This window comes from Nilaparvata lugens, chromosome 8, assembly GCF_014356525.2.
Source record: "Nilaparvata lugens isolate BPH chromosome 8, ASM1435652v1, whole genome shotgun sequence".
NCBI lineage: Eukaryota > Metazoa > Arthropoda > Insecta > Hemiptera > Delphacidae > Nilaparvata > Nilaparvata lugens.
In genome coordinates, this window is record NC_052511.1 from 4852848 (window position 1) to 4879533 (window position 26686).

The 26686-nt window shown below is 34.8% G+C and overlaps 1 protein-coding gene across 4 annotated transcripts in view; it reads left to right on the forward strand.

Annotated features, from left to right (window-relative positions):
- Nucleotides 1-26686, forward strand: part of LOC111064318 — a 62104-nt gene that overhangs the window by 28605 nt on the left and 6813 nt on the right. Inside the window, exons 3-4 of one of the 4 annotated variants that reach the window (XM_039433802.1) lie at nucleotides 15884-16020; nucleotides 24921-25036. In XM_039433802.1, the coding sequence (XP_039289736.1) occupies nucleotides 15884-16020; nucleotides 24921-24996 (213 nt within the window). In that variant the 3' untranslated portion in view covers nucleotides 24997-25036. The remainder of the gene's footprint in view (nucleotides 1-15883; nucleotides 16021-24920; nucleotides 25037-26686) is intronic. The other 3 variants (XM_039433803.1, XM_039433800.1, XM_039433801.1) reach the window with 3 other exon arrangements.

Sequence of the window (26686 nt, forward strand, 5' to 3'; positions counted from 1 at the left end):
CCTTAGCTGTATCCCTATAAATACTCCAGAATAAATGACATTCGCTCAGTTTGATAGTAACAGCGAAACAGTGAACATGGCTTCTTCCAAAGTGTTTAGTGTCTCTCAGCTTTGTGGTAATAAAATAAAGCCTACCAATGAGCGGTTTGGTTTGTGGCTGTTGACAGAAAATCTGTGCAATGACTACCTTATTACAGACATTGGGAAAATTGATTACACTGCTGGAGAAGAACTGTTGGTGCAGGATGACTCAAATCTTGTGCCTATTACAGAACCTTTCTGTGACAATATAATGCTTGTGAAAATCTGTGCTTTGGATGATTGTGAGCCAATGGATAAGAGACGTTTTGTTCTAAAAAAGGATATATGTGGTGCATTCAACTTATATTTGAGAGGAAAATTCTCTAATATGGTGTCAGCTAAACATGGAGTCAAAGCAAAGCTCCCTTACCTATTGGACAGTGGAAGTGATATGACTCAAAAGATTCTACAAGTGCTTGGTAAAGATGATTACAACGAGGTGAAACAAAAATACCAGCAACCAGTAGGGATACCTTACAAAGTGGAGCTTGCAGATGTCCCAATTGCTACATTGATAGAAGAACTACCGAGATTATTGGAGCAGCTGAGAAAGGAGCACTTCTATCTACTAGACTTGGACATAACACAGGACTTCGCTGGAATATTCAACAAGAATGGAATGTGTGACTTTCTAACTACAAATCATTGTTTCTGCTTCCAAGGAGAATATAAAGAAGACTATAATGTGATAGTAGATAACAATAAAACTGTTGGATTGATTGCTTGACTTGGGTTAATAGTAATGTGAGGGTAAAAATTTATAATAAGTTTGTATGTCAAATCACAAGCCCTGGTGTAAATAAGCAGTTAGGTAACCATATTGTAGACTTTATTGCCTGTCCAGATACAAGATTACGGGAAACCTTTACCTCTGATGCAGCTAAAATGCATGGTATTACACGTTTGGAAGCAACAATTTATAACTACAGCATTAGAAATAACTATAGCTCTAATCAATTTGACCCTATTCAAGATTGCTTGTCACTCTTAAATGACAGTAAGAATTATTTCCAAAATGCTCCTATATTTTCTGTATCCTTAGCTAAAATGTGGACTAAACTAACAAACAATTTGAAGAATAGCTGTTGTTTGGTTTTTAACAATCTCTTACAATATGTTTACTGGGGAAATAGCAATACCAAGAAATTGACTGGAGTACAATTAAATCTGCCTACCAATCCACAACAACGAAATAAAATAATATCCTATGTAATCTCCGCATTTAGCTTTAATCTACTACCTATTAATTATGTGGAAATTTTCGAGGATGCAGACAACAAGGACAATATTAGTTTTATACAAAAGTGTTATATTAAGAGTGGAGAGACTTATTTCTCCAAGTCAACCACAGTTTTCTCTACCATATCTAAAGTTGTTGACCTAGATGAGTTGGGTCTTGTAGCAACAGCTAACTTGATACCACAAGTCTTAAGAAAACGAGCAAACATAACCTGTAAGCTTCTCCCGCACCCTGTTAAAGAGATACAGCCCTTGTCTCCTATCTCAGTGCTATCAGCCAAGAAGCGTAAGCTAGAACTGGATGAAATTGATCTAAAGCGGAGGAAAATTGAGTTTTTTGAAGCCGCGCAGTCATTTAGGAAACAGCATAAGCAGCTAGAAGAATTTGAGGAAGAAATAGAAAATTTGAGAGAGGAACTTGAGCCATATTTCCATTCACATTGGCGAAATTTTGAGCCTAGTGGAGTTTATAATGTGACTGCATTTTCTGTAAATAATAAAGGAAAATTTCCATATGTAGGTGTTTTAGGAGAAAAGGAAGGTTCGAAAAATGTTTACTTTGTAAAGGGCTCCCATAAAAATGTTTTTATTAATGCATACAATGCAATAGAAGACCTTAAGAAAGTGGGTTATTTTGTAATCCCTTACACTGACAAAAAAGAAATTATTTGTCTACCAAGGGAAGAGAAAATTTGTGTAATTACAGTCAATGGTATGTCAAGCTATAATGGTCATACATTTCCTAGAATAGAATCACTTAAGTTTCTGTCAGATGTATGGAAAAACTTGGAAGACACTCCCTTCACACAAAAAGAAGTGGAGCAGTATAATAACATCACAATGCTGGAAATTAAAGGGAAAGTAAAAGTAGGTCAGTGCAAAAGATTAGAGAATCTACAAGAAGGAACAGAATTAGTCATTATTGCAATAAAAAAGTGTACAATAGAAACAATACTCGGTATATTTTACAGTTTGAAAATCTGGAAGAATTGTATGTGTCAAACTATTGGTTGGAGGAGGAATTTGAGAGCTCTAACATTGATTTGAATTATAAAATTAGAATTAAGCTAGATGTTCTAAAGTATAACCCCAGTAGACATAAGGAAAGAGTTGTATTTTGTATTTAATTTAAGCTATTGTAAATAGTGGAAAATGTGAGCAGAGAAGGTTGTAATCCAATGTGACATCATCCAGGATAAGAGCAGTGATGGGTGGAACCAAGGTCACGTGATAGGGGGAGGAGGAGTGGGGGTCGCTGAAATTGCATCGCCGAAAGCATAGCAGGGTGATTTCTTACCTATATGAATATATCAGAGGAACACTTTAAAATTTAAAATTAATAATATTAAATATTTCAATTTTTTTTTTCAAATTGTGGCAATTTGAATTAAAGGATTAGGTTTCTTTTTTCTTCTTCTTCTTCTTCAATTATAATAAATTATATATGTAAATGTTGATTATTGCACTTATTATTCATTTAAGTCACTTAGTATTCATATTTATAGTCAAAGGTTAATGACTTCACACAGACATGATCAGACATGTCGAAGTCATGCATAGCTGCACACACGCAATTGCGTTTTAGTCATACATGAATGCATTCAGTTGCATGTCTAAACACTGCAAACTTAGCCTCCGTTCTCCTCCTTTGTCCTCCTCCTCCTCCTTTGTCCTCCTCCTCCACTCGTTTAGCAGGAAAGAAAAAATTAGAGAGGAATGCGGAGAAGAAGGGAGAACATTTGTGTAATTACACTCAATGGTATGACAAGCTGCAATGGTCATACATTTCCTAGAATAGAATCACTTAAGTTTCTCTCAGATATTTGGAAAAACTTGGAAGAAACTCCCTTCACACAAAATCTAGTTATCATTGCGCATGCGCAGTATCCTTCTCCTTAGCTGTATCCCTATAAATACTCCAGAATAATGACATTCGCTCAGTTTGATAGTAACAGCGAAACAGTGAACATGGCTTCTTCCAAAGTGTTTAGTGTCTCTCAGCTTTGTGGTAATAAAATAAAGCCTACCAATGAGCGGTTTGGTTTGTGGCTGTTGACAGAAAATCTGTGCAATGACTACCTTATTACAGACATTGGGAAAATTGATTACACTGCTGGAGAAGAACTGTTGGTGCAGGATGACTCAAATCTTGTGCCTATTACAGAACCTTTCTGTGACAATATAATGCTTGTGAAAATCTGTGCTTTGGATGATTGTGAGCCAATGGATAAGAGACGTTTTGTTCTAAAAAAGGATATATGTGGTGCATTCAACTTATATTTGAGAGGAAAATTCTCTAATATGGTGTCAGCTAAACATGGAGTCAAAGCAAAGCTCCCTTACCTATTGGACAGTGGAAGTGATATGACTCAAAAGATTCTACAAGTGCTTGGTAAAGATGATTACAACGAGGTGAAACAAAAATACCAGCAACCAGTAGGGATACCTTACAAAGTGGAGCTTGCAGATGTCCCAATTGCTACATTGATAGAAGAACTACCGAGATTATTGGAGCAGCTGAGAAAGGAGCACTTCTATCTACTAGACTTGGACATAACACAGGACTTCGCTGGAATATTCAACAAGAATGGAATGTGTGACTTTCTAACTACAAATCATTGTTTCTGCTTCCAAGGAGAATATAAAGAAGACTATAATGTGATAGTAGATAACAATAAAACTGTTGGGATTGATTGCTTGACTTGGGTTAATAGTAATGTGAGGGTAAAAATTTATAATAAGTTTGTATGTCAAATCACAAGCCCTGGTGTAAATAAGCAGTTAGGTAACCATATTGTAGACTTTATTGCCTGTCCAGATACAAGATTACGGGAAACCTTTACCTCTGATGCAGCTAAAATGCATGGTATTACACGTTTGGAAGCAACAATTTATAACTACAGCATTAGAAATAACTATAGCTCTAATCAATTTGACCCTATTCAAGATTGCTTGTCACTCTTAAATGACAGTAAGAATTATTTCCAAAATGCTCCTATATTTTCTGTATCCTTAGCTAAAATGTGGACTAAACTAACAAACAATTTGAAGAATAGCTGTTGTTTGGTTTTTAACAATCTCTTACAATATGTTTACTGGGGAAATAGCAATACCAAGAAATTGACTGGAGTACAATTAAATCTGCCTACCAATCCACAACAACGAAATAAAATAATATCCTATGTAATCTCCGCATTTAGCTTTAATCTACTACCTATTAATTATGTGGAAATTTTCGAGGATGCAGACAACAAGGACAATATTAGTTTTATACAAAAGTGTTATATTAAGAGTGGAGAGACTTATTTCTCCAAGTCAACCACAGTTTTCTCTACCATATCTAAAGTTGTTGACCTAGATGAGTTGGGTCTTGTAGCAACAGGTAACTTGATACCACAAGTCTTAAGAAAACGAGCAAACATAACCTGTAAGCTTCTCCCGCACCCTGTTAAAGAGATACAGCCCTTGTCTCCTATCTCAGTGCTATCAGCCAAGAAGCGTAAGCTAGAACTGGATGAAATTGATCTAAAGCGGAGGAAAATTGAGTTTTTTGAAGCCGCGCAGTCATTTAGGAAACAGCATAAGCAGCTAGAAGAATTTGAGGAAGAAATAGAAAATTTGAGAGAGGAACTTGAGCCATATTTCCATTCACATTGGCGAAATTTTGAGCCTAGTGGAGTTTATAATGTGACTGCATTTTCTGTAAATAATAAAGGAAAATTTCCATATGTAGGTGTTTTAGGAGAAAAGGAAGGTTCGAAAAATGTTTACTTTGTAAAGGGCTCCCATAAAAATGTTTTTATTAATGCATACAATGCAATAGAAGACCTTAAGAAAGTGGGTTATTTTGTAATCCCTTACACTGACAAAAAAGAAATTATTTGTCTACCAAGGGAAGAGAAAATTTGTGTAATTACAGTCAATGGTATGTCAAGCTATAATGGTCATACATTTCCTAGAATAGAATCACTTAAGTTTCTGTCAGATGTATGGAAAAACTTGGAAGACACTCCCTTCACACAAAAAGAAGTGGAGCAGTATAATAACATCACAATGCTGGAAATTAAAGGGAAAGTAAAAGTAGGTCAGTGCAAAAGATTAGAGAATCTACAAGAAGGAACAGAATTAGTCATTATTGCAATAAAAAAAGTGTACAATAGAAACAATACTCGGTATATTTTACAGTTTGAAAATCTGGAAGAATTGTATGTGTCAAACTATTGGTTGGAGGAGGAATTTGAGAGCTCTAACATTGATTTGAATTATAAAATTAGAATTAAGCTAGATGTTCTAAAGTATAACCCCAGTAGACATAAGGAAAGAGTTGTATTTTGTATTTAATTTAAGCTATTGTAAATAGTGGAAAATGTGAGCAGAGAAGGTTGTAATCCAATGTGACATCATCCAGGATAAGAGCAGTGATGGGTGGAACCAAGGTCACGTGATAGGGGGAGGAGGAGTGGGGGTCGCTGAAATTGCATCGCCGAAAGCATAGCAAGGCGATTTCTTACCTATATGAATATATCAGAGGAACACTTTAAAATTTTGAATTAAGAATATTAAATATTTCAATTTTTTTTTTCAAATAGTGGCAATTTGAATTAAAGGATTAGGTTTCTTTTTTCTTCTTCTTCTTCTTCAATTATAATAAATTATATATGTAAATGTTGATTATTGCACTTATTATTCATTTGAGTCACTTAGTATTCATATTTATAGTCAAAGGTTAATGACTTCACACAGACATGATCAGACATGTCGAAGTCATGCATAGCTGCACACACGCAATTGCGTTTTAGTCATACATGAATGCATTCAGTTGCATGTCTAAACACTGCAAACTTAGCCTCCGTTCTCCTCCTTTGTCCTCCTCCTCCTCCTTTGTCCTCCTCCTCCACTCGTTTAGCAGGAAAGAAAAAATTAGAGAGGAATGCGGAGAAGAAGGGAGAACATTTGTGTAATTACACTCAATGGTATGACAAGCTGCAATGGTCATACATTTCCTAGAATAGAATCACTTAAGTTTCTCTCAGATATTTGGAAAAACTTGGAAGAAACTCCCTTCACACAAAATCTAGTTATCATTGCGCATGCGCAGTATCCTTCTCCTTAGCTGTATCCCTATAAATACTCCAGAATAAATGACATTCGCTCAGTTTGATAGTAACAGCGAAACAGTGAACATGGCTTCTTCCAAAGTGTTTAGTGTCTCTCAGCTTTGTGGTAATAAAATAAAGCCTACCAATGAGCGGTTTGGTTTGTGGCTGTTGACAGAAAATCTGTGCAATGACTACCTTATTACAGACATTGGGAAAATTGATTACACTGCTGGAGAAGAACTGTTGGTGCAGGATGACTCAAATCTTGTGCCTATTACAGAACCTTTCTGTGACAATATAATGCTTGTGAAAATCTGTGCTTTGGATGATTGTGAGCCAATGGATAAGAGACGTTTTGTTCTAAAAAAGGATATATGTGGTGCATTCAACTTATATTTGAGAGGAAAATTCTCTAATATGGTGTCAGCTAAACATGGAGTCAAAGCAAAGCTCCCTTACCTATTGGACAGTGGAAGTGATATGACTCAAAAGATTCTACAAGTGCTTGGTAAAGATGATTACAACGAGGTGAAACAAAAATACCAGCAACCAGTAGGGATACCTTACAAAGTGGAGCTTGCAGATGTCCCAATTGCTACATTGATAGAAGAACTACCGAGATTATTGGAGCAGCTGAGAAAGGAGCACTTCTATCTACTAGACTTGGACATAACACAGGACTTCGCTGGAATATTCAACAAGAATGGAATGTGTGACTTTCTAACTACAAATCATTGTTTCTGCTTCCAAGGAGAATATAAAGAAGACTATAATGTGATAGTAGATAACAATAAAACTGTTGGGATTGATTGCTTGACTTGGGTTAATAGTAATGTGAGGGTAAAAATTTATAATAAGTTTGTATGTCAAATCACAAGCCCTGGTGTAAATAAGCAGTTAGGTAACCATATTGTAGACTTTATTGCCTGTCCAGATACAAGATTACGGGAAACCTTTACCTCTGATGCAGCTAAAATGCATGGTATTACACGTTTGGAAGCAACAATTTATAACTACAGCATTAGAAATAACTATAGCTCTAATCAATTTGACCCTATTCAAGATTGCTTGTCACTCTAAATGACAGTAAGAATTATTTCCAAAATGCTCCTATATTTTCTGTATCCTTAGCTAAAATGTGGACTAAACTAACAAACAATTTGAAGAATAGCTGTTGTTTGGTTTTTAACAATCTCTTACAATATGTTTACTGGGGAAATAGCAATACCAAGAAATTGACTGGAGTACAATTAAATCTGCCTACCAATCCACAACAACGAAATAAAATAATATCCTATGTAATCTCCGCATTTAGCTTTAATCTACTACCTATTAATTATGTGGAAATTTTCGAGGATGCAGACAACAAGGACAATATTAGTTTTATACAAAAGTGTTATATTAAGAGTGGAGAGACTTATTTCTCCAAGTCAACCACAGTTTTCTCTACCATATCTAAAGTTGTTGACCTAGATGAGTTGGGTCTTGTAGCAACAGCTAACTTGATACCACAAGTCTTAAGAAAACGAGCAAACATAACCTGTAAGCTTCTCCCGCACCCTGTTAAAGAGATACAGCCCTTGTCTCCTATCTCAGTGCTATCAGCCAAGAAGCGTAAGCTAGAACTGGATGAAATTGATCTAAAGCGGAGGAAAATTGAGTTTTTTGAAGCCGCGCAGTCATTTAGGAAACAGCATAAGCAGCTAGAAGAATTTGAGGAAGAAATAGAAAATTTGAGAGAGGAACTTGAGCTATATTTCCATTCACATTGGCGAAATTTTGAGCCTAGTGGAGTTTATAATGTGACTGCATTTTCTGTAAATAATAAAGGAAAATTTCCATATGTAGGTGTTTTAGGAGAAAAGGAAGGTTCGAAAAATGTTTACTTTGTAAAGGGCTCCCATAAAAATGTTTTTATTAATGCATACAATGCAATAGAAGACCTTAAGAAAGTGGGTTATTTTGTAATCCCTTACACTGACAAAAAAGAAATTATTTGTCTACCAAGGGAAGAGAAAATTTGTGTAATTACAGTCAATGGTATGTCAAGCTATAATGGTCATACATTTCCTAGAATAGAATCACTTAAGTTTCTGTCAGATGTATGGAAAAACTTGGAAGACACTCCCTTCACACAAAAAGAAGTGGAGCAGTATAATAACATCACAATGCTGGAAATTAAAGGGAAAGTAAAAGTAGGTCAGTGCAAAAGATTAGAGAATCTACAAGAAGGAACAGAATTAGTCATTATTGCAATAAAAAAAGTGTACAATAGAAACAATACTCGGTATATTTTACAGTTTGAAAATCTGGAAGAATTGTATGTGTCAAACTATTGGTTGGAGGAGGAATTTGAGAGCTCTAACATTGATTTGAATTATAAAATTAGAATTAAGCTAGATGTTCTAAAGTATAACCCCAGTAGACATAAGGAAAGAGTTGTATTTTGTATTTAATTTAAGCTATTGTAAATAGTGGAAAATGTGAGCAGAGAAGGTTGTAATCCAATGTGACATCATCCAGGATAAGAGCAGTGATGGGTGGAACCAAGGTCACGTGATAGGGGGAGGAGGAGTGGGGGTCGCTGAAATTGCATCGCCGAAAGCATAGCAAGGCGATTTCTTACCTATATGATGATATTGAGCTAAAGTATGTTAGTAGGTCGTTGTTTGATCAGAAATCAGACGAATTGAAGACATTATGTGAACAACAAAGTAAAAACAATAGTTTAAAACATGTTGATACAGATTTGCTAGAAACTAAATTGAAAGAATTAAAAGACAATCTAATTGCACAAAATAAACTTAACTTTATTAACAGGCAAGATTATAATTTGAAAGTAGTTGATCTACAATCAACATTCAATATTATGTTGGCTGATGTGCAAAAGAAACTTGATGAAAAAAATTCAGCTTCTCAGCAAAAGCTAAAAGATGACATTATGCAGATGATTATGAAAGGTGAAGATTTTCAGAAATATTTAAATGAACAGTTGTTCAACTTTTCATACTATTTGATTGCACAATATGTAAAAAAGAGGTACATCTTTGACATGAGTGAAGCTGTACAACATAATTTGAATTCTGATCAGGTGCAAGAGTTGTTTTTGAAAAGAATGTTCAGTGATAGGCGACCAAGTGATGCAGGAAAAAAAGAAAAAAATATGGCAAAATGGCTGACTAGGGCAGGGGGGGTGGAGGGGGAATGGCTGACTAGGGCAGGGGGGGTGGAGGGGGGCGTGGCCACGCCCCTTGATTCCTATTGGCTGGGGGCGGGGCCAAAATGGCCGACTGGGGCTGGGGGGGTGGAGGGGGGAGGCCACACCCCTCGATTTCTATTGGTTAGGCAGCTCTCTCAAAACTCCACTACTACCTTCGCAGTGTTGCTAAATTGTTTGTTGACTATGAAGAAATATGATGAACTACCAACATGTTTTTTCCGAAATACGCGAAGGTTAAGTCTTGTAGCTCTTCACTTCGCAAAATCTTCAGACCACTAATATGTTCACAAAGTAAATTTTCAAATTTAGATGCTTTACAACAAAAAATAGAACAGATATTTCACATTATTATCACTTGAATAGAGAAGATTCGTATATTAAAGAGATAATTTTGGAAAAGAACCGATAAAACAAACTTAATTCTAAAAGCACAGCTGTATAATGCTGAAGAACTTATAATATTCATGATTGGTATTCTACAATGAACGTTTTCATTGGGAGAGTTCACAAGATAGTTAGTACTTGCCCAGGGAACTCTACCACCAACTCTACTAATGAAAACCAGGCTTATAGGTTTACTTCCTTGTGAGTTCACCTGTCTCTTGGAATCGCATCGCAGTAGGTGATGCCTAGGTAGGCGTACGTTCTAAATAAATTATAAACATGGAATCGATTCTATATGTCACTTCTGGAATGAGATCAGCCCACGATGCTCATTCTCCTTCTAAATTTAAATTGTGGATTTGTTGCGGCGCGGTTTGCTTTGCTGTAGGCCGATCTCCGAAACCAGTTTGGCTATCAATGGCGATCGTATATTTTTGCAACAACTAGTTTGGTGTGTAGAATGCGAATGAGTCATCTTGTCTCGTAATAGGCTGTGGATTGGTTCGGTAGACTCCAAACTGATGTAGAATTTTAGATTTAAAAGATGGAAATCGTATTTATCCTAGTCATACTACTATTATAGATGGGGCTATTCGATCCAACTCATACCACTCATGACCTTTGACTATTACATGATAGGCTAGGTCTAAATTTATGACAAATTATGCTAGAAATACTTCTCTACAACAGTAATAATAAAACAAATATTAATATTTGACTTCAGTACAATTATTTGTTGACTTCAATAGTCAACAAATTAATCAATAATAAAGTACGCTCACTTGACTTAGCCACTACCTCCGTAAACAGAGGTTTACGGAGGTAGTGACTTAGGTCCGTAAGCACTCAAAATACCAACCATCTTGTTATGAATGAGCAAGATAATAATAATAATCTATTATTATTATATTTCATTATCTATTATTATCAATTTATTGTGGAGCAAGCAGTCTCTATATTATATGATTATTTTGAACAAATGACAAATTTTTAAAAGAATAAGACAATAATCGATTTGTCTATAATGTATTATTATAATTGAAAGATAATAATATTATTTGTTCAAAATAATCATACAATAGAGACTGCTCCACACTAAATTATTTGTGAAGTTTATTGTTGTATTGTTTTGCTGGATATTCCAAATCATAAGAGTGAATGTATAGTATTAAAAGGAAAAGTTCATATTACAATGAACCTCTAATTTTAGTTACAAATAATGTGTGATCAACCTTTAAACCAAAATTAAAAAACTGATTGAGGTGATATCCCCTAAAGTGTATTTTCAAGGATGAAATCCACTACAAATGAGAAATTTTATTGTCATCTATTTTAGATTGAATGTCTTGCCACTCGTATTTTCTTTGTATGCTTTATTTGATATGAATAAATTCAGAAGCATGAAAATAATTTAAAGATACAGTATTGGGTGACTTGAAGTAAGAATATTTATGGGGTATTAGAACAGAAAGGAGCTGATTTATTATTAATAAATTAAACATAAAAGATGTAAACTAAATTGAACAAAATATTAAATAAAACATGAAAATTACCAAGAGATATTGGGTAAATTGAAGCATGACCCCCTACATACCTGTATACAGTAGTATATAGGAGGTCCTGATTGAGGAATTAGAACAGAAATAAGTTGATTAATTTTTCATCAGAATTCACAATCTTGTCTAGACAATCACTATGCTCTATCCTGTTTCAGTAGCTCGTCACAAAGACGTATAAAGTACTACACAAAGAGTATAAAGACAGAACAAAAATAAATGCAAAATATTTTCTACAATAATTAGTTTCTGCAATCAATTTTCATAGAGGAAAGATAAAAATAATGATTTGTTTCCTATTTTCACAAGTAGTAAAATAGGTTATAGGCAGACTATCGTAAATCAATCTGTATTAAATTTTGACTCAAATCACAAAGGTCGGACAAATATTGTTCCATTTCCTTTCATAGGAAATAAACATTCTTTTCTTCTAATACAATCTATCTTGGGATACAACAACATGTATAACAATATATTTAATTTGGGTTACACTTGACTGTTTCTCCGATAATTTCGACAGCCTCCATAGAACGAATTGAATAGTTTTTCAAATGAAAGCTACTTCCATTCCATTCCCAAATCGACTTTCCTAAGTTCACCTCTCTAGATCCAATAATGCAGCTTTTCTATTCTTGCTTAGATGTAAACAGTAGCGTTGTGTTTACAATGGTCGGTCCAGTTGCTCTATTCCTAATGCACATTGCAGCCAACCTTTTCCTTTTTTCATTCCAACCGGAACGAATATGTCGACTAACAAAAACCTCGATTAACTCTTCACTCGATGCAGCCTTCAGACTGGTTAGAAGCTTGAAAAACTACGATTTCATGTGCAGTCAATAGCCTTGAACAAGGATGTCTACAGTCGGGCGACTGTACATTTCGGTTTAGTGTGTAATAACAAGGATTCTGTTAGCTTCCATGGGCCTCTATAATTTATTAAAATATCATTTAATGCTCATATTTAATTGAAAAGTCAAAATTGTTTTAAAATCGATGAATGGTTTTTATTTTTATTTTTTTTTTCTATAGCTCTACAGCCCATTGTGGGCTTTGGCATCCTCCACAACAATCCTCCAAACATTTCTATCCATTATAAATCCTCACCATCCTCTACAACTCATCCTTATCAAATCAACCCTTATATCATCGTATTCTTGGTCTTCCTTGTTTTCTCCTCGAGTGAAGCTTCTCTTTAAGCACTATTATTGGCATTCTGGTTTCATCCACCTTATAAAAATATGTCCCAACCATGTTAGTCTCTGTGCCTTTATGAAGCGTACTATACTACGGCCTTTTATTAATATTTCAAGTTCAGCATTGGTTCTCCTTCTCCTAATAATGGTTTTTATTAGGGCGTAGATATTTGATCCAATTTAGTTTCTTAGCATATTGATCCTTGAATGAAAGTTCTTGTATATAGAGTATGTTTAGAGATCTAGAGGTTCAAGTATCAATAGAGGAGATAAGTAGGTGATAAGATACATCTCTGCCATACTTGTAGGTGGTGACATTATATTATGGCACACTTTTTTTATGTATTTTACACGACGTGCAGTCAATCAAGTAAATAAGTAGTTTCGAACGGCAAGCGTTCGTTTTCAATATTTTGAAATTAATAAATTTTCTTATTTACTTGAAATAATTGACGGCACGTCGTGTAAAATACATCAAAAAAGTTTTTCATTTGATCCTAGTATCTAATCAAATTATTAATCTAGTTATATTTTATTAAGATGTTTGTAATTATTTAATAATTGATGGATGTGGATTGTTGCTTTGAAAATGTTTACTTTTCGTATTTTGTGGTCATAAACGTAAGGAATGTATTTTGCTACCCCACAGCTATTTTGTAATAAATTTCAGATGCCTTAAGTAATTAAACACATTAAGATTCGAATAAAAAGCGAACACTCCTCAATATTAAGTCCTAGTCTGGGTGCTAATTGTATCACTAATATTTAGTGAATTAACATCCCCATAATTTTTGTAACAAATTTCCATTACTTAGCTTTTTGAAAAGAGCCCTCCAGGCGATAATCGATCTGCAATATTACTCATGACTCATGTATAATTTTTTTTAAACCATAAAACCATTTAATTTAAAAAAGAAAAAAGAGCCACTTTGTTCCGTGGATGTTTTTTTACAAGAGAAATATTTGCAGAAAGTAACATATTTTAAGCAACAACCTAAAATTACTTATCAGCAATGATGTAATGTGTCAAATACATTACAAACTTGCTTTCTGTGTTAAAAGTGTGTCAAATCATTGAAAAAACTCAAAGTTGTCACAATCATTTGAAGAAATCAGTAATTTATTTTTGGCAGATTTTCTTTTATTAGAGAAAACGCACTCAGCCCAGCCGGACGAGTATGAATAGTCCCATTTGAACTTATGGGAATAATATGTTCACCGTATCGAGCACGTTCATTAATATTGTTATGTGGGAATCTATTTTAAGTAAAGATGATCCCAACAGAATTGTTATAATTATTGCTTCTCAGTTATATCACTGTTTGAAATATCTCTACCAAAAAAACTCTTGGAAATCTATCTCTCAACTTTTTGTGACAACTTTGAGTTTAATTCAAGACTAAAAATCCGTGTCATCACAATTCGCATGCCTCACTCTGTGTGTATGTGTGTGTGTGACACCTCGATGTTTCTTAATAATTTTGTTTTCAGTGGACATTTCAAATATTTCTTATTTCGCTCACACTACACTGCCTGGTTGAATTTTTGTTTGTTAATTTCTTTCAACGTCTTTAGTTTTTTTGTTTTTGTTTTTCAACACTGCCTGGTTAAAGTTTTGTTTGTTGATTTATGTTACCTTCTTTAGCCCTGCATTACTCGTGCGGCATTCAAATCAAATCATCGTTTATTCTCATAAAACATAAAATATGTTGAGAAAATCGTCATCATTCATTAAAAAATTACAAGTTGAAGAACTTAACTATCACAGTCAAACACTACGCCTATACTATACACTACAATTTACACATAATTAAAATAAAGGATTTATGAGCAATTAATATAGTACAGTACTACAACACAATAATATATTCCAATTTTCATAGCTGATGCTATGCTCATTGTATTTGTATCTTACTGTTTGTATACAAATACAGATACAATGAGCATAGCATCAGCTGATGAAAAGTAAAATGCGCCTGTTCGTGGCGCTGAAGTCTGTACACACCTTATGACGAACATGTGTATTCACGCAAGTCTCTCACTACTGACCCTGAATCAAGAATGTTTTATTGTCACAAACAAAATGATTGCATTGACAAAAGTCACTTCATAAGGATTCAATAACATTGATACTTTGTATACAAGTACACGTTTTATGTTAATAATATTACAAATTAAAATACAAATAGACTACTTAGATATTTTATCTATGGATAGCAGTTACAGACCAGCATTTCCTCCATTGAATAAAATGCTTTATTCTTCAACCATCCTTTTATTGATTTCTTAAAACTATCAAGATCATAATTCCGTACTTCCAGTGATAACCTGTTGAAAATTTTCACTCCTATATAGCTGTACATTTTTGTGTTTTGGCAAGCCTGACCGAGTGTTATGCTCATTCATGCTTCCCCTCAAATTAAAAAGATTAGAGTTTTTCTTTACAAAAATATTAAACAATCCATAATGTAAATACATGGAAGTGGCAATATACCATTGTCTAAGAAAAAAGGCTTACAGTACTTTCTCATGCCTAGAATAAATATAGCACGCATAGCTGTTTATGACACAGAAACACCTCTTTTGCGCCACTAGAATTTCCTCACAGCAATCTACCATAATTATATTGAAGGTGAGAGTCGAACAGTGCGAAATATGCGTTTAGGGTGAGACTAATGCTATAGTACGAACCGTATAACTTGTTACTTGGATTCTCTCCCACTATAAGGGTCCCAGCTGTAGACAGCTCTCCCCACCATTCAAATAGTCTAGTCTAGACTTTTAGCTGAAAACTCATCCGTCTCCACCCACTTCATTCATTGAGAATTCTTTTGTCATCTAGGCCTGCGCTGAAGGCCTTCAATCGTTGGTCTATCAGGTTCTTCTAATGTCTAGTAAGAATAGCTACAAATCTCGAGATAGTTCAAGATTTCAACTTCCTTAATAGAAATACAACTAGCAAATGATTGAACATTTGCAAACTAAATCCGTGCGAGTAATGCAAGGTTTGTTTTTTGTGTTTGAATGTTAGTTTCTGTTATGTTTTTTGTTTGAAAATATTATTGATTGGCCGGCCCTAATTGTTGTTGCTGATGAATGGTGTGCCACTAGATAATGACTGTGAACCCTTCTACGGATTTGTTGGTGGCGGCTCAGTACGGTCCTGTCTCGGAGATCACCTACCAACCGCCGCAGGTCACCGAGGAGGAGGAGACACGCAAGCTTATGGCCAACGACAACAAGGAATGGTGAGTTCACAATTCAACACTACCAGTATCATTCTTGTTCAAATTATGTAAATTTTAGTCTTTAAAACACAAATAAAAATCACAAAAGTACCCTTTATTTTTAGCAACTCTACTATAGTTCAAGAGATTTTTGCTTTTTATACGGTGTTCAATCCTACTTCTCTCTCTCTCTTTATTTCTCTTTCTATTTCGCCTTTCCCACCCGTTCCTGGCATTACGCAATTTGCGGGGTGAAGAACAATGGTACAATTGTATTTCGCTATTCTACGACTCAGTGCTCGATCAGACGTTCTACTGTACGGCTGTACGCCATGCCGGATCCGTGAGCTAGCTCGAGACCCGTGCTGTCTCTATTCTTCTTCAATGAGACCGTGCCGTCTACGTGGAGACCCTTGCTGTCTCGAACGTCCATCGCTGGCGACGTTATTTGTGCCCTGAAAATCCCTCGCTGGACAACAAAGTAAGTGCCAAATTTCCTTCTCTTCACCTACTATTTTTCTAACAAACTTGTCATCGAAATCTTTTAGTTTTTTACATTCTTCAATATTTAACACACGGCTCTCACTCGAAGACAGAGTGGCTCGATACTCTTTCCCTCACTAGATTGCAACCAGGTGATGAATGGAATGTTAGTATAGGGAAAAACTCCTGATTCTTGTAAAGGACTTAGGTATTGGTTTGCCTAACTAACATACTACTTGGAACACAATAAAGGACTCGCCACACCAAGCTCGCCAGTACCGCCGAGGTAGTACCGCTGGTGGTAGTTTTCTCGGCTGAGCACGCCACACCGAAAAACGTCTGCTAGCGGTAGTCTCCGAGTAGTGAGTCTAGTAGTGGGGGGTGAGACGTACTAGTTGCGTTGTGTTGCAAGGAGGAGAGGTGCGCATGCGCTACCTCTTCGAATCGCCTGCCATGTATTCAGGTTGAGCGCGCCACACTGAGCTCGCTTTGTCCGCCGTACTACCTCTCAGCGAACTTTTGTTGAATCGCCTAGCAGGCGGTCGTAGGTGGTAGTGCGCCGTACTACCGCCGCGGTAGCGAGCTCGGTGTGGCGCGATCAACCTGAATACATGGCTAGCGATTTTTAAAACTTCGCTACCGCCGCGGTAGCGAGCTTGGTGTGGCGTGCCCTTAAGCTTCACGGGAAAGAACTACGTATTTAGTATTTATTTAAATAGGTCCATAAAAGGGATCACTAAAGTGAAGCCCACTGGGACACGTCAAGAAAACAACTGCCCGGAGGCAGAAATCAAATAAGAAAATAGGCACTCACCACACTGCTCTCCAACATAAAGAACTCACGGAGTGATTAGCCAGCACGTGGACTATCGACTTGAGATAACAGTAAAAGTTACGACATAAACGTCCTATACCATGAGATATCTACTTACGCTATTGTTTCTCTATGGTATTGGGTAGTTTAATTATTTTGTTAATTACATGAAATAGGTAAAGAAAAAGTAGTATTTAAGACTGTTAATTTTGAGGTTATAAGTTATAACTGGTATGTTAAGTATGAGGTAATAACTTTCCCTTCACCTGCTGTTGCTGCTGAGGTCCCATGGGCGAATGAGGGGGTCCCCCGCCCTGAGGCTGCGGCGGTCCCTGTGGGGGCCCCATTGGCCCCTGGGGTGGCGGGGGGCCCTGCGGAGGGGGAGGCCCCATTGGGCCCCCCTGTGGCGAAGGACTGGCCATGCTGGTGTGGGTTGGGTGAGGAGTGGGAGGAGCCTCACTCTCCAGAACGTCTAGTACGCAGGTCTACTGCGCCGATTGGGTGTAAGTGTACACTGATGAAAAAAAAATTAAAATACTATTCATCTTAGTTATGAAAATTCATTATGAAATTATTGAAAAATATAGTTTCCTGCTTAATAAAATATAATTTATTATTTTAAACGAGAGTGAACTGTTAATATCACATCAATAAACCTGTATCAGCTACCGTCTATAGAAGGCATTGACAAGACTGAGGATCGGCAACGTTATTTTACTATCTTTCTCCACTGCCATTATAACGTGGGAACGTGGGCCTCACTTTACCTATAGTGAGGTCCACCTTATAATGACAGTATTTGATCAACTTTGGTTTTGCTTGCTATCCTTGTCTATCATTCAACAAAGACGGTGGTACTATACTTTTCTAGGTCCACAACGATGACAGTTATGTTTTTGACAGTGTAGAAATATTATTAGTTAATGCAGAGAATCGGCATCGCTATTCTTCTATCTTTATTCACTGCCATTATAACGTGGACCACACTATAACAGCATTTTCCCTACTTTTGTGTCAGCATCCAATCATTGTGTGCAGCCTCCCCACTACTCTGTCCATGCTATAAACTGTGGAGGGAGAAACTGGTTTCCTCTCATCATGTTAAAAGTAATATCTCTCTGACTATAGTTTCAACTCTTCAAGTTTTCAAGTGTAAATAAATTGAATAAACAACATTGAATTAATGCTAGTTTATGCTAGCATAAACTATTGATTCTACAAGTATAATTAAAATAAATAAACAACATTGAATTAATGCCAGTTTATGCTAGCATAAACTATTAATTCTACAAGTGTAATTAAAATAAATAAACAACATTGAATTAATGCCAGTTTATGCTAGCATAAACTAATAATTCTTCAAGTGTAATTGAAATAAATAAACAACATTGAATTAATGCTAGATTATGCTATCATAAACTAATCATTCTTAGGAATGATCATCATATGAACATGAACTAGCATAGTTATAAATATTGTTTATTTATTTTGATTGCACTTGAAATGGCTCTTGAAGTGTTGGAACTAGACTGTTGCTAAAAATAAAAGGTACTTTTTACATTCTTTATTGTGGTTCAAAGATCAGTAGCCCTGAGAAGAAGAGTAAATATTAGTCAAATGGAAATGCAGAAATAAATTCTCCATCTCATAACACAATCAAGCAATCCATTCACTATGCGATTTGTTGTGCAACTTGTGGTACAACATACAGTACAAAGTTGAATCCGACATTGGATCATGTTGAAAGTCTGTTCGGATGTTGGAATTCTAGTCGGACAGGTTGGATCTACTAGAGGTTCTGACATCCGAATAGCCTTCGTTTTCTAAAGACTTGACAGAAATTGGAGAACTAGTCGGAGCGTGAGTGGTGAAACGATACGACTAGTAGTCCTACCAGTGATCCAACAAGTTGGACAACAAATCTGATAATGAAGATCGGCCAAATGGAAAAATCGGCCGCTAAAAGGTCTAATGATCAAGCATATCGTCTAGGATGGTTATTTTAATTTTTGTTGATAATATTCTCTGTATTTTCTATTCCTAATAAACAGTGATAATATGTAATTGATTGTGAAATCCTTTATGAATCTATGGATTATTAATAAAAGTATTAATAACTGTATAATAAATTGCAATTAATGTACTGCATCTAATAATTTTTATCGTTAGGACTTCGTTTGTCTGGAGGGTTGATTTGATAATATAAAACTAGACTGAAACTCTTCTTTCATGTATGAAGTTCAAAAATTTACATTTATTTTCTTTTAAACATTTATCATGTAATAAATTCATCACTTGTCATTTTAACTTCCTGTAAATCCAACAACATTTTCTTCTGTCTCAAAGTTATCATTATGATCGTCATTGATTCATTGATCACGATCTATTTGATCCAATCTTACTCCATTCTCATCCACATAATCCACATAATTTTCTTCTGTCTCAAAGTTATCATTATGATTGTCATTGATTCATTGATCAAGATTTATTTGATCCAATCTTACTCCATTCTCATCCATATAATTCAGTTTCAAGTCTTATTTTCTGCTCTTACCCATCTTGGAATATGATCTTGAGTGTTCTTCCTCACTTTAAAAAAGGATATTCCTCTCTCATGTGTGTGATTTGTGAGCTGATGTGAGAATATTGTCAACAATATTCCTGTTCACAATTTCATCCGACAATATTTGTCTAGGTAAACAAGAAATATGCCGTGTTTCATTCATCTTTCGCCAGCATACAAACTGAGTAAATAGCACTGATATATTGCTCCATCTTGTCTCATATTGTCTCCAATCTAGTCTTCCCTACGGCGGGATGACTTTTTTCATATATTTTTCGTGAGTCATGCAAGTCGTTGAAAAACACAGCTACTTTTCCAGTAGAGGAAAGAAGTATTGGACATTGGCAGCTCTATAGTGCTGCTTTCTATTCAATTTTGGTCCAATTCTGTTCATTTCCCTTGGCACTCTATTGCTCTAAATCTCGGTGTGCACCCCTCACGCTCTCTTCTCACTCACTCTCTCTCTCCCCCCCCCCACACACACACTCTTTCTCTCTATTTCGCTCTCTGTTGGAGTAAAGACTTTTCTTTCCATTTCCCCTCTTATAGTTCTCGTCCTAAATCAATTTTCATTTGTTTTTGGTGATCAGAATTAACTGAATCAGCAGGATTAACAAAAAATTGAACTCTTAATCACAGTTTATCAACAACAAAAATAAATAAGTATTATTAAACGAAAATCCAAATTAAATGCTGTCAAGCAGCTTTACATAAAAAATTTAATCATCTACATAAATAAACATATGAATCTTTTCAACCTGCGTGTTTCACCGTATAACCTCCGTCCCTCATCTATTACCTTTCAAATTACAGATACTATTTTATCAATAATTTGTAGAAAACAATTTTTATATCAGGTATCAAAGCTCATCAATGTTATTCCTAACCATTTTATCACTAGTAAATTGAATAGAAAACTGCTAATTGAAATTCATACATGGATAATCTCGAACAATGTAATTTTGGCAATGTAATTTCCTCATAGCTTAGTATAAAGACGTCTCATGTTTTTTATGTAATTTTCAACTATTCTTTACTTTCCCCTAAGCCTTCACTCTGCTCTTTCTCTTCCCTTCCTCACTCACATTTTCTTTTCCCTATTTCTTAATAATATCCCATTATTATTTTTATGTACTGTTAAGCATTGAAAACTCGGCCTCTGCGCTCAGGTTCCTCGAACCTTGCAGGGACTTCCCGTTTTTAATATAGTTATGTATAATCCTATTATTTTTCTTTTTCATTTTATATTGTATTTTACTTTTTTCATTTACAACCATTTTTGTCATTGTAATTATGTTTTTGGGACAAATAAAGATTTGATTTGATTTGAATTCACCCCGAAGATTTCTGCTATTGTAAATATTGACAACAGGGTAAACAGCTAGATGGAAATTCGATGAGCGCCACTATTCAAAAATTATTTGTCAGCCCGGGAATATCTCAGTAATTTCCATCTGTACAAAAATAAATGTTAATGCTAAATAGCCGTACTTGAGCCTCCGTTTAAGATGTTTTGATAATTTATTTTAAATATTATTGAATATTCTAACCAATTTGATAATTCTGAGATGAATGAACGTCCTCCCCAACTGCATGTACTCTTAAGCTGCGTACAGACTTCTGCGCCACAAACACGCGCATTTCGCTCTACAATCAGCTGATTACAACTGTATCTTACTGTTTCTGTACAAATACAGATATAATAAGCATAGCATCAGCTGATGTAAACCGAAATGCGCATGCTCGTGGTGCATAGGCATAGCTACCTCTAATACAAGGCCCCGGCCTACGATATTGCAACGTCGCAGTGTAGGCCTAAAATCTAATACATGATTGGTGAAAAAGATTTTAAAAAATACCAGCTGATCTTTTTCACCAATCATGTATTAGATTTTAGGCCTACGCCGGGGCCTTGTATTAGAGGTGGCTATGGCATAGGTATTTATGCACTTCAATATACTGTGAGACTTACTTGATAATGGCATCATGGCCGGAACATGTCACAAGTAAACAATTTAAAAGAAGGGTACTGGGATTTTAATTTTTTATTTCTATATACTGTGAGTTATTTTGTTAGAGTAGAATGTTTGGTAATATTTGAAGGGCAGAGGGGAAAAACGATCAGTCACAATAGTTATTTGTGCAACTAGTGCGCAAAGTGACAGTTTGCTGCACCGAAAGAAACGTTCACCGAATGGTTTCTTGAGTGCAGCAGAGGAACTTTGCGCACGTATTTCACATTAAGTTTTTCCTACAGTTACCATTGAATATGAAAAGTGGGTAATTATGGGTAAAATTGCCTGAAATGCATCAAATGTTTTTCTGTGTAATTTTATTATTGATAAAAACCTTAATTTATTGTCAAATTGAATAAAAATGTTGTCCTTGGTTATAATATGCGTATTAATAATTAGCGCGTTGTGCTTGGTTGCACGTCTGCTCACTATAGCAGCCACAGCAGTCACTGTTACCAACTTCATTTTGATTTTGCTGCACTGTTGCTCCATATAACCTACTAAGTATTTTGCGTTGCCATGTTGCAAATCTGGAGTGCAGAAAAATTTTTCCCGCACTAGAGCGGAAAAGTGATTCTTTGCGTTCTGTAATCAGTGCAGCAATGGCCACTTTTCAACGTAACTGTAGGAAAAATCTTTTTTCTTCTTCTTTTTCTCCTTCTCATTCTCCTTCTCCTTCTAAGCTGAGAATATTGTTCGTTTTTCCCCTGTGCCCTTTATTTGTTGCTTTGGTGTTAACATTGTTAATATTAATATTTGTTAATTACTAAAACCACAAGCTTTCAAAAGTTATCTCAGGATCTGAGGTGGGTATGGTATACCGTTTATTCTGTTTGTTGTATCAATTTCCATCATTGTTAGTTAAATCAAGTTCTATATAACATAGTGCTAGATAACTGACTCAGTTACTTTTTGTGTAGTTGAGAAGTTGATATTGTGGTAATTATTCATATTAAATGGAAAAAACTAAGAAATTGTCAAAAAAAACACAGATTTATTGATACTTAGAAAGACTGGTTTCGGTTATTACACCATTGTCAATCTCTGATAAACTGCTGACTCAGTTATGTAGCTAGACAGTTTTTTAGGTACCGTATGTGTTTCCTACTAAAAAGCAATTCACTGTTATGACTGTTTGAAAAATTCAATGCTCTGCCAAATTTTGTCTCATCTAATCCTGTATTCCAACTTAATCTAGATTTACCTGTGTGGCTTTTGTTCTATTTATAGACAAGAGCAGTCACTTTATCAAACTTGCATAAAGCTGAGATTACATTGCATGGTGCTTGACTCTTAATGATACCACTACTCTATTCAACCGACCGTTTTTGCATTATTTTGCATTCTTTCTCACTAACTATGATGCCACAGTTCACCGGGGACTGGTGGTATTTCAAAAATATTATTATCTACTTGGTGCAGTTTTTAAAAAGTGATGTTGATGAAATTTCTCGAACATAAATAGTATAATTGGAAGATTGATGAATATTCACTTATTCGCAGTGATTGGAAACAGATTATGAAATTGAGACACAAAGGATTACTTCTTATGTTTTGTTTCTGTATAAATTTTCAAAATTTTAATCGTTCCTTTGTGTGCACTAACAAAAAATATACGTAGCCAACTATGGGTTTAAAAGCAATAAACTCTATATTTATTTATTACTTTCCACGATTACAATATCAAATTAATGATTGGGAGAGAATCAACAGGATAAACTCAACACTATTTCTCTCCCCAATTTTGATAAAAATAGTCCAAATAAGTGAATAAATATTATATATTTTTTATTTTCTCATCTAGTTTGAGAATTTCATTAGTGTAAAGGAAAAATCTGGAGAAGAAGAAATGAAATTTCAGAATACTTATTCTTAATTCTTAGGATTCTTATTTGTGAATCATCCATTGATAAAAGATAATAAAGGATTCAGACTTGGAATATAGCTTGAATTAATTTAAAATCAAGCACTTATTTCATGGCAGATAGGTTCCTCATTCAATAATAGAAACTCCATAAAGGTGCATTATACTATAAAAAATAGAATCTATAAACAGTTGAGTTTAATAATAATAATTCTATTTTTCTGCTTGTAAATTACAGTGAATGTAGAGCAAACGTCAAAACAAAATACAGTCAATGTCTGTATAACAACAAATATTAAGTTAGGAATAAAGTTCATAAATAGTGCGCGAAGTTTTCGGTTCAAAATTTTTCAGTTTTATTAGAAACTTGGATTTTTTGGATAATTGTTTCTAGTTCTGTGAGATTTAGTTATTTGTAATATCTATTTTTGATTGAAGATTTGTTTATTTTTTGAAGTGTAAATTGTTATTTCAATAAGTGATAGGTGATAGTAGCTTAGCCTACATTTTGAGTTGGACTGTAGTATAAATTTGAGAAGGGACAGTTTTGGGCATAAGCCTATTGTGCCTTCTCACATAAGTGTAATAAATTATACATGACTGAATAAATAAATAAATGAATACAAAAGTGACATGCATACAATATCGGGTTTCATAGTTCTCTATATCACCATAGAGAAAAGATAGCATAAGTTTATGCTATCTTTCCTCTATGATATCACTCACTATATTATCATGCGATTTAGGATTCAAGAATAGAGCCGTTATATTAGATTTATTATACTGTAAGAAATCTTACCATTGATTGTCTGTTCTCTCACTATTATTACAAAGAACTATCAAACTATAATACTATTAAACTTGTTTGTTTCCTTTTAATGAAATAATGTTTGTCAATGATGTTTGTGTGCTAATGTTTTTGATGTTCCTCGTTTGATAATATTTCGGACTATGTGTAACCTTATCTAAATTTGGGAGAGGAATAGCATAATGATACCTTATTCTTCCTCTCCCTATCATTTTGATATGCACCTATTGGATGAAAGAATTAATAAAAATACTTTTAACAATAGATTTGTATTATTGATTTTTTGTAACAATAGTTTGTGTATTAATTGTGTGTTGTTTTTAGTACTAACCGAACTAATTGACTGAACTGTTTGCATGTTGTGTGCTTTGCAGTACGGAGGAGAATGAACGTATGCTAGACTCGGATCCGCGAATCGTTCTGCGACCGCGCAATGCTGAAGAGGCTTAATCACTTCCACTTTTGTCAGCTCAATCATCAACAGTATCAGGTTTGTTGAAGTGTTGTTGCTCAATCTCTAGTTCTCACTCATGTTTGAAAGGTTTTTAGATAGTTTTAGTGGCTATAATATGTTGATACCACTATTGTTGCAAACTAACATTGGAGAACTTGTCAACTCTCAAGTCCTCAGAATCTTTCAACTATTGTTGATACAACTTTTGTTGAATTACTAATTTTTTATGTTTTTTATCATTACGCAGCAGTTCAGTGGCATCGATCTTCACCGCGACTATCCAATTCATCAATCCAATTCCTAATTGTTGGTATCAATAACATTTTGAAATATAGGGGATGGTCATTATATTTACAGACATGACATCTTGAAAGAACAAATTACCAATAGTCTTCTTCACAAGCCTTTGTAACTTTGAATTTGTTATTTATCTTAATATTGTTGGTATAGTGAGGTCCACGTTATAATGGCAGTGAAGAAAGATAGGAGAAAAACGTTGCCAAGTCTCTCCATTTTGTCACTGACTGTACACAGCTGTTACTCAATTCATCTCATTAAATTTGATGTAATAGTAATTATTATTTCCTTGATAAAATAATCAATTTAATCAAGAAAATATATTGTTTCATAATTTGATTCAAAAATTTGCTTTCATAACTGAGATCATATTTTTATTCTTATACAAACCTGAAATGGTGGCTAATTTAAAAAGCTGTTATTCAACAATCTGAATTTCAAAACAACAGAAATTGAGTTATTTGGTAGGTATTCTATCCCAATTTCTTTTAAAAATTATAGAAAAATAGAAATCCCATTTAAAAATAAGTAATTTGAATGTATTAATTCTGAAATAACTTTTCAATATTATTTATACCGGTACGAGTAGGTCTAACCTATACATACAGGTAGGCTAACTGAAGCATGGATGAAGTCTAGGATGGTTAGTTATCGACATTTTAAATGTCATTTCAGGTATTTTAATTTGTGTTTCTCATAACGGTAATGTTTAAAATTATTTCATTGTTTCAAAAATACATTTTAAATCAATTATACGACTTGTGTACTCAAGTATTTTGATAGAATGAAGAAAAAAATGGCGGCTGAGAATATGGTGTTCAGTTATGTACAGTCACTGTCAAAAGTAAATATAAAATATTCTGGCAAATAGACAACATTGCAAAGCGAGAGAGAGATAGTGCTATCTGTTTTGTTGTATGATAGAAAAGGACAGCAACAGTATTGTCAATCGTACACTGCCATTATAACGTGGACCTCACTATAGTGTGTTTTTTGCATACCAGAGCGTTCTCAACTCAGGAATAGAGAGACAAGGTGAGCTTATTAGCTTGTTAGGCTCATATCTGTGTGTAAATGCAAAATGCATTCTGTTCTCCTTTATGGAAAAAAACATACCGAATGGCAAGATAAAATATAGATGCAAGAGATTGTAAGTCACTGCATCTTGAAAGACCAGACTAACAAAAGTCTTTATTACTTCTATAACCGTTTTTGAACTTTAATTTCTTTGAATTTTTCGAGAATGTGAATTGTAGGTATTGTGTTTGTAACATTTCGAAAGGCTGGGGATAACAAGAGATTGAAGGTCAGTCTACACCAGTGGTCGCCAAACAGTCGATAGCGAGCTACCGGTAGCTCTTGGGGTAGTTTTTGGTAGCTTACACAAAT